The following is a 9,787-nucleotide window of genomic DNA, read 5'->3' as shown; positions in this document are numbered from 1 at the left end:
ACTATAGGGGTTAACCCTAACCCCAAGAACAATATAATTATATAGAATTGAAGTTTAGATCTTAATCATACATATGATCCTAGACTTTACCGCGTAGAAAACTTACTGCCGTGATTCAACTAACAACTCTTCTATTTTGAAATCCTTCCACGAACTGCATGCATGTCTTTAAGAACCGCCTTGAAGATTTGAATACCATAATGCCATTGAATGGATACAAACTAGAATGTTTTTCTCATGAAAGATCACTTCTATAGTCACAGAATGGAGGCTATATTTGTCTCTTTGAATAGCTTTGACTTAGCTTCCTGCCTCTCTTAGTTTAGTCTTGGGAAGAAAGGAAAAAACAAGATTTGCTTTTCTTTGGTATAGACTATAGACTCCTTTTTTGCCTTTAAAAGTTGTGTAACAAGGGGCTTGTATATGTGCACAAAGTTGGGTTGAAACCTAGCTGGAACTCTTTTCCCATCAAAATTTAGACTCTAAATTGCGCAATTTTGCACTCTAGTGCGCTTCTCAAATTGCATTCATGTGTCACTTTATAACACAATATCTCACTTGTTTCAAATCTAAATTAGTTAAATTTGTATCTCACTTAGAAATTAATTAATTTTGGTGCGAAAGATTAGAAAAAGAGATCATGAAATTCTCATCTTAAGTATATCTAAACTTTTCGCCCTTGAGAAAATTCAGACCTACACTCAACCCACTTTTAAAGTAAATAAATTACACCAATATGCTTAATCCATTTGTCTTATCATGCTAAATTTTTGGTTTCTTGTTTCTTGGATGTTTGGATGCTATACCTTAATCGTATAACATGAACTCATGGCCATCATGTTCTAGAATACCAATTATGTTCAAGTATAATCGGCACCTAACACTTTCTAGTCCTTCTCATTTTATAATGTAAGCTCCAAACTTAGATCATTGGTTTAGATCAAACTTTATTCGTGTAAATTGTAATATCCATTTTTGGAATGTAACTAGGAACCAAAACTTTTTTTTTTAGTAGTATATTTTTCTTAGATAATATCTAGAAACAAGATTTTGTAAATTTTCATTTAATGATATAAATTTAACATTTTTAAAGAAAGGATTTGGCTTACCTCCAGTACATTTTTAATTGGACATGTCCTTTTATTTTAAATATACAATGACAAGTGGTAGTGGGTTTTAATTCTCACATTTTATTTAGTTAATGGGTGATGTGACAGTCTCTCATTAAAATAAAAGAAAATTTATTTTAAAAAAATACTAAAGGTAAGCCAAACTTTTAAAGAAATATAAATGAAGATGTCTTATTTTATGGTTTTCCTATTTTTCATTTTCAATAAAATATGTGGCGACTTCAATGTATAACCTACAATCTAGAAGGAAAAATATTATCGGTAAAACTATTATTTTTTATAAACATTAGTAACATGGCCTAAATTGTGTATCTCAAAATCGAGGTTTCTCACATGCAATAAGATGACAAGGGAAGTGTTTGCAGAAGTTGTATAGCAAGCGGAAGGTTGCATAGAAAGTCTAAGGGGCTGTTTGGATTTTTTTTTGCCATCACTCATCATTTTTCACTCAATTTTCGTCACTCATCACTCATCACTTAAAATACCCCAATTTCTCCAAACCCACCCAAACGACACTCATCACTCAGTTCTCTCTCGTTACTTTTTGTTTCAAAAAAAAAAAAAATGAAAAGTCAAGATATGCAGCTGAACTGTGAGAGATATGCGGCTGGGCTTTGTTTTTTTAAATAAATAAAAAATAAATAAAAAAAACCCAAAAGTCAAACATTGTGGCTGTGAGAGAGTTGTGAGTTTAATTACGAAAATGTCATTGAAAACTGAGTTATGAAAACTAAAAACATCTAAAATGTGTTTTCAGTTTTCATAACTCCTAACTAAAAAAATAAGAGAATTAAATGATGAAAACAAAAATTAGAAACAAAATCCAAACAGACTTCTCAGCCATGAGTCCCACCATTTTTGAGTTATAAGTTATGGAAACAGAGTTATGAGTTATAGAAATAGCAAATCCAACTAGCCTCCATAAATCCCTGGTGCATACTACAAACCTATGTACTATTCGTATACCGCAAAGAAACTGTAGGGAAAATTTGAACCACATATTTTTTGAAATAGATTGGTTGAATTCTTTAATAAGAAATCATGTCATATAATTATTTTACAAATTTAATTTGGATAAAGACTAGCTAGATGAAGAGTTTGTATTGTATATGTGCAGCGAAAGGCATGAATTTATTAGAGACCACAAAAATACATTCAATATTTTTAGCATAAACAATTGACCTCAAACACTGTATTACTCATTGAATTAATTAACTAGCCTTAGATACAATAACTTCGACAGGATTTAGGTTGAAGCTCTATAGAAAATTGACTTCCACACATTTGAGCAGTAACACACAATTCTTTGAGTCCACTTCTACACTCCATTCATTCATCTGCTTACAAGGGAAAAAATAAATTGATTTGAATTAATGTTCTTTTATCTGAATTTAGGAACTAGCTAGGACCATAGTTGTTCAAAGACTTAAGAATAGCCAAACTATACATTTTAAAATCTGCAAATACTCAAGATTACCATAATTTTTTGCCTAAGTACGTACAATCAATAAAGAACTCATCCGAACAAATCTAGATCTTTGTACATCTCTTACAACAAGCCTCTGACCCTCCACATGCAGGAAGTTCTTGAAGGCCAAAAAAAAAAAAAAAAAATTAACCCCTATCTCATTATTATACAAACCAGATCAAAATCCAGCTATATAGCTATTACATGCTTACATTGGAACAAATAAAAACTGTGTACCGAAGCCCTAATTTCATTTTTATATCACCAAGTAGTCTTGTGCTTTTTAAATTTAAGTATTGTTAGTATCCGTTTGGGAACAGTTTATCTAAATTTTTGCTAAAAATGTGCTAAAATATGCTTATACCTTAAAATAAAAAAATAAAAAAGTGAGAAAAAAAGGGAGAAAAATGAGATTTTAAAAAATTGTATATAAAAATTAAAAAAAGTTGAAAATTACAAGCTGAACTTATAAACAGATACTAAATACGCTCTTAAAATTAGGTCAGCTATAACAATGATAGTTTTAATGTTTTAGGCCCTGTTTGGTACGTGAGTTCAAATTCATGTTTTCAGTTTTTAAACAATATTACACATATTTTCACCCACACATATTTCTAAAAAAACTGAAAACTGTTATTTAAACACACGTACTAAGTACCAAACGGGCCTTTATACACCTCAGTGGGCTAGTGCAGTCCTATTGCTTTAATTACAAAAGGCTGGCCTGTTGTGAGAGTAGTAGATATATATTATTCAAACCTAGCTAGCTCTTGTAAAACTTCAAACCAAGGGCCCCCTCAATTTTCACCTCAAAACAATTGCTTTGCTCTAAAGACCAACATTTTCCTGAACATCGATCCATTAATCTCATTCAATCAACAGCTTGTAAATTGTAGCACCATAGGCTACTTAATTTTTTAATCCAGCAAGTTGGACCAATCACCCTTATATATATAGGGCGCTACAAGTCCAACTTTCATTGGGACAGACTTGAACTATGACCAAACCATAATCCAGCAATCTACCGAGTTACAACCATCGTAGCTACGTGTACTTCACCTTCCCAAAAAAAAGAAAAAAGAAAAAAGGGTAGCTAGCTAGTGGTTAGACCATAAATTTACTTAGAACGAAGACGTGCAATAAATGTGAGTAATTCATTTGGGACCTCTTCACCAAAGCGAAATCCTTGCGCCTTTCCACCACGTGTGCACTTGTTGGTTAGCTTTTATTTTTCAATTTAAGGTCGAGTTAATGGGTGCGGGTATTTGTTAATTGAATATATTAATAAAATTTTGATATTAATTTTATGAAAAATATTAAAAATTATGAAAAATTTTGGTTATTTTTTTCCATAAATTAATTTTAAAATTAATCTTCTTAAGACACTCATTAACTTTTACCTTCATTTTTTTTTTTTTTTTTTAATCTACTGTCGTACATTTACTCCCTTCCTCTTTGGTCTCTTTTTATTTTTTGGATTTTGCACGATAAAACTAGATGCTACTTCTAGGTAAGAGCATTACTAGCTATGGGTAAAGTTTAGTTCTTGAAGCTCTATATTCACATTTAGGAGATCAGAGAAAAAACAAAACCAAGACAGTAGATCGACACAACAAACCAGAGACTTGGAATGATTTATTCATAACAGACCGAGACCTAACAGGTTATACTCTTCCCACGTACATGAAGGAAATACAGATACTGATATTTGATCTATAAGCATCTTTAACTAACTTCATAAGTTTCAATCAACATTAAACTAAAAGTCTAACACAGAATTAAGAAAGAATAATTATGACCAACATTATGAACAAACATTCTAATACCCCTAGCACGTACGTAAACAGCAAAGAAGCTCGCTCTTGAGTCTTGGAAGTTGTTGTAAAGTACTCTAGTGTCCACCACCAAACCCAGCACCACCACCAGCTCCAAAACCACCACCAGCCCCGAACCCACCACCTCCACCAAATCCACCACCCCCACCGGCACCGGCACCGCCACCACCACCAAGTCCTCCGCCAACACCTCCACCTGCTCCAAACCCTCCTCCTGCACCACCACCACCGCCAAATCCACCTCCTCCACCTGCACCTGCACCTCCACCAGCACCTGCACCACCACCAGCACCACCTCCTAAGCCACCACCAGCTCCTCCACCAAGGCCACCACCAGCTCCTCCACCAAGGCCACCACCACCGCCTAGACCACCACCTCCACCAACTCCACCACCAGCTCCACCACCTATACCCCCACCACCACCAGCTCCACCACCAATGCCTCCACCAGCTCCTCCACCTAGACCGCCACCACCCCCTATACCCCCACCACCACCAGCTCCACCACCAATGCCTCCACCAGCTCCTCCACCCAGACCGCCACCACCCCCTAAACCACCACCACCACCGAGGCCACCACCACCACCACCACCAGCCCCACCTCCAATGCCTCCACCTAGACCGCCACCACCTCCTAAACCACCACCACCACCGAGGCCACCACCACCACCAGCCCCACCTCCAATGCCTCCACCAAACCTTCCATGTCTAAACCCTCTCTTATAAATCCCATGACCTAGACCTGCCCCCTTAAAAATATGTGGATGGTGAAACAAGTTCTTCTCATCCTTAATCCCGCTAACATCAGCCACTACCAAACCACTCACAAGAAAAGCACACATGAAAGCAATCACAATGCAACCTGAAACAGCCCCCATTGCTGGCTAAGACAAAGAAGCCAAATTAAAGCAACAATGAGAGCACCAGAAGAAGAAGAAAAGCAAGCAGAGGTGACTGTGAAGTGGTGCAACGAAGGAGTGTGGTATATATAGCGAAAAGAAGGTTAATATATAAAACAATCGTCCAACTGTCACACTCGGATGAGTAAATGAGGTTCATCTGTCATTGGGCAGCTTATTTATTTGGCCAACTGTCCTCCCCTCCAACAAGCTCAGAAATGAAGACACTGTAATGCATAAGCTAGATTAACTTTGACTTGTGGGGTTCCTTTGGGATTTCCAGTTTCAATTTTTTATGTCTCAAAAAAAGAAAGAAAGAGTCAAACTGATTTTGGTTGGCCAACTGGAGATCAAGTTGAAACTTGAAAGCAGTGAAGAATTTCATCCCTAATGTGATCTCATTTAATAAGGGCTTTCTGATACCATTAATGCAGCAACCAAACAATGTGCGCGTGCCATAACTTTTTATTATTATTCATCTTTCGCGCTCTCCACTTAACACTCTTTTTTCATGTGGCTATAGATGACAAAGTAGATGCATGGTAGATATGAATTTGTTTTGTTATAGTTTAACACTGAATATTGGCTTTGATTTGCATATATATCCAAATGTTAATTTCATGTGTGCTGTGGTTAATAGCGAATTCCTCTCAAATTTCCTCCCCCACTTGTCTTGCTGTCTGGTTCTTTTAAGCTAGCAAATGTCGGTGATCCTTTTTGTTTTCTGTGGATACGCAGCAAATGTGGGTGAACCATTCGGATGACAAAAACTAAAATAATACTTAGGTTTTCTCGGAGTACAAAAAATGATATTTCTTCCTCTCACATTAATTTATGATAAGGTCCACTTATTAAATTTATGGTAAGATCCATTATGAATATGAGAAGAGAAAACCCTATTTATCCATATTCAGGAAGTACCTAAAAATTTTCCAAAAATTATCAAATCATCTTTAAGTAAACATAGTATTGTCTTGAATGCGTCTCGAATGGTATCTATGTATCGATGTGATAGTGCCAAACTCTACAGTGACAATTCTAATCTGACAATTAATCTTCATAAATAAACATTCTGTCTTGGATGGGTCTTGAATGGCATCCATCAATCTGATAATGCTTTCAATAACAAAAAATCAAATCAAATGGTTTATATAGAAGTTGCATTCCAAATCTGAGGATGCACGCCTTGTATTACATGTTTTATTTGTCCATGTATGTCGTTGTGACCAATTTGCATTCATCTATTTCAATTATTTATAATTTATAATTAATATATATAAAACTGAAACAGATTGACTTTTGTTTAATCTTTTATGTAATATAAACTTTTAAGGCGTTATGTTGAAGAAATGCATCTATACAGTCAAAAGTCATTAACCTCACTTGCAGTTGCAGATTGAAACTTTCTTTCTTGAAAGATGAATCTGTATTGGTCATAAATTTTTTGGTAAAGCTAACAGATACCGAAAGAACTATGAAAATGTGTAGTAACAACAAGAAAATTTAAATAATAATAATAATAAAATAGAAGAAGAAATCAAAATTTGAAAATGCCATGTGCATGTGGTGTGGAAGCCACAAGAAGCAGAACACATCTATTTCAAGAAAATAACTTCGAATCCAAAATGGTTTCTTAAATCCACAATGAGAGATATTGTTTAAAATCTACTAAAAAATTGAGAGACAGAAATTCGAATTTTTATTGACTGAAAACTGATCAATTGCCTTAGAGGCTACAATATATTTAAATAATAAAGGGAATCCTAGGGCGGCTAAGAAATGACCCATAAAACCCTAATTCGCACTAATCACAATATTATATTGCAAAATAGTAAATTTTAGCCAAAAAGAAAAAAGAAAAGATAATTGTGAAATTAAAAACTACTATCTCTAAGAGACGTCCCAAAACACATGAGATCTTATTTTGACTTCAAAAATTAGAATTTATAAAGGAAACAAAAATTATTAAAAATGGCAAAAAGCCAAATTTTAGGAGATAAACGAAGGAATTTGCTTGAAAAGCGACTTTGATCAAGGCCAAAGGCATGAGTTTTACTCCTAGCTAGTGCCATTTCCCTTCACGTACCAATTTTCAGCAATTTTTGCCATTGTTGCTAATGATTTCTACTAGTTATTTTCTACTTCTTGGATTTTTCGCGTGCTTACTTCTGGCAGTCTCACTGCTCAAGGGAAGTCTATGTTTTCTGTTCTACATTAGTTCGTATTGTTTGGCTTATCTGGAGGGTGATATTTATAAAGATCAGCAACATTAAATATAGAAGAAATACTCATATCTGGCGGAAGTGCAACAACATAGGCATTGCTGTTGATCTTTTTTGTGATCTAAAAGAAGTCACACTTCTTGTACTTCAGCTTATTATAGTAAGTACTAGAAGTAACTGCTCCTTTCAAAGGTAGACCAACACCAGATCTGGAACTACTAGCAGGGAGCTACATCAACAACATGGAAGTGTTATGATGAAATTTGGTCCAAAAAGCCCGACCAATGCTGTAGATGGTTTGATTTAGTTCATTGTATGCTATTGCATACTAATCAAAGTGCTTTTGAGCTTTAAGAATAATCATGGTTACTGTGGACCGCAAGAAATGAAAGAAGAGTGCAAGGGGAGGAAATTAATCCGAATGCATTGATTGGTAGCGGGACATGCTTACAAGTAGAATTTTTGGAAGCAAATTCAGATCCATTTGCGACAAAAAATTCAAGCTCTCAAGCGGAAGCCACAAGTTTGAACGTATATCAAAGTCAACATTGCTTTTCAAGCTTCCATTTCAAGAAAGAGAGGAGGTCTTGGAGTCCTGTTAAGATATAATCAAGGTCAGTTTGTTATTGCTCTATCAAAACCTTATATAGTTGGAAATAACCCCATGGAGATTGTAAGGTTGAATTTATTCAACCATCTAATTGGCTTTATTCCGTGCCAAATTTGCTTGTAATTCAGCATTTAGTAACCCTGTATTTAGGTGGGATTGTTGTAAGGGTAGTGAGTGAGATAGTGTGAAGATTGCTCAAGAGTGTGCAAGAAAACAGAGTGTCGCGGCTGGGACTCGCGACTGGACTCGCGGCTTCAACCCGCCAGAAGATGCACACGTGCCAAGCATGCTGGAAGATGAACAGTCATGCTAGCTGGAGTACTACAGGACAAAATAGGACAACTGGCCATACGGTTAACTCGCGACTGGAACTCGCGACTTAGTCAAGCCGCGAGGTCAAGCCGCGAGCCACCCCTGTTTTGGAAAAACCTGACGTTTCGCATTCCACTCCTCTTCAGTATAAATACCCTTTTAACCCACGATTGAAAGAGAGCTTCCAGAGAGAATTTTGAGAGAGAAACCCTAAAGAAAAACCAGATTGTTTCACCCACAATCTCTACCTTAGAGTCTCATCAAATTCCCTCACTCTCTTCCTCTCCATTGTCAAATCCTTGAGAGGCCTTTATACCAAACCTGGTTCTCACCATTATCATCTCTGTGAGACAGACGTTTGGAGTTCTGGGAAGCAGTTAGGAAGGAGCCAATATTCATTGGTTGATGCTACGGTGAAGTAGCGGAATCCGGAAAGCTAGAAAAGAAAAAGGTTCGGCGCAACCTCGTTGGAGCAAGAAGCTTGGAGGGCTTAGGTGCATTGGGTAGATTAGGCTTGGAGGGTCTATTGCTGTCCTTGTATCCCAACTGTATTTTCTAGTGGATTGATTACCGCTTGGAGGGCGGCGGAGAGGTTTTTCGCCGAGGTCTTCGGTTTCCTCTTCGATAACATATCTGGTGTTATCGCTGTGTTTGCATCTTCCTTCCTCTCTATCTCTGCCTTTACATTAATCTGCTGTGGTTTATTTTGATGTGGCTTAGATAGTTGTTTAATCAATTCCATGTTATAGCATATGTTAAGTTTCCGCACACTAGTTGTTTAACATATTGCATGTGTTGATTAAATTGGTTTTTGGGGGTCTAAACGTTCAAAAGTGTTTTTGTACGCGTTTTTGAACTTTCAGAGATCAATGCATTGGCAGTTATATATGGATGTGTTGAGGCTATGTTAGGGAAAAAAAAGAGCTTATGGAATTCACTTTAAGGCTAGTGTTGATCCTAGCGACGAGACTAGCTTAGGGCTGAGGGGGGTCATGCCCCCCTCCCTCCCTCTTGTTAGGGTCATATTTTATATAATTAACTAATCTTTTAACAAAATACACTTTACTTGTAATTTGGTAAATCTAAGATGAGTTTAATACATCAAGAAATATGTTGTTCAAAGTATATTAAGTGTTCGTATTAAAAATCATGAAGATTGGTCCAAGAAACAAGTGAAGAGAAGTCATTCATTAAGTCTTGACAGATAGCTCAATAGATGCCTGTTATCGAGACTTAATGTGAAGCTCGATAGATAGCTCGACAGTAGCTCAATCTATCGAGACTTACAATTTTTAGTTGTCCAAATCTGAA

At 36.2% G+C, this 9,787-nt stretch overlaps 1 protein-coding gene across 1 annotated transcript; it reads right to left on the bottom strand.

Moving 5' to 3' along the window:
• Window positions 1-4,204: 4,204 nt before the first annotated feature.
• LOC126688435 (glycine-rich protein 23-like) lies at window positions 4,205-5,499 on the bottom strand. Its single transcript, XM_050383132.1, has one exon. It carries the CDS (start codon window positions 5,309-5,311, stop codon window positions 4,490-4,492), a length of 822 nt encoding a protein of 273 aa, XP_050239089.1. The 5' UTR covers window positions 5,312-5,499; the 3' UTR covers window positions 4,205-4,489.
• Window positions 5,500-9,787: the final 4,288 nt, after the last annotated feature.

This window comes from Quercus robur, chromosome 6 (genome assembly GCF_932294415.1).
Source record: "Quercus robur chromosome 6, dhQueRobu3.1, whole genome shotgun sequence".
Classification (NCBI taxonomy): domain Eukaryota; kingdom Viridiplantae; phylum Streptophyta; class Magnoliopsida; order Fagales; family Fagaceae; genus Quercus; species Quercus robur.
The sequence above is the reverse complement of the archived record's forward strand: the minus strand, read 5'-3'. Positions and strand labels throughout refer to the sequence as shown.

Bases quoted from the DNA above. Each gene is read 5' to 3' on its own strand.
- LOC126688435 (XM_050383132.1), bottom strand. From the start codon at position 5,311: ATGGGGGCTGTTTCAGGTTGCATTGTGATTGCTTTCATGTGTGCTTTT.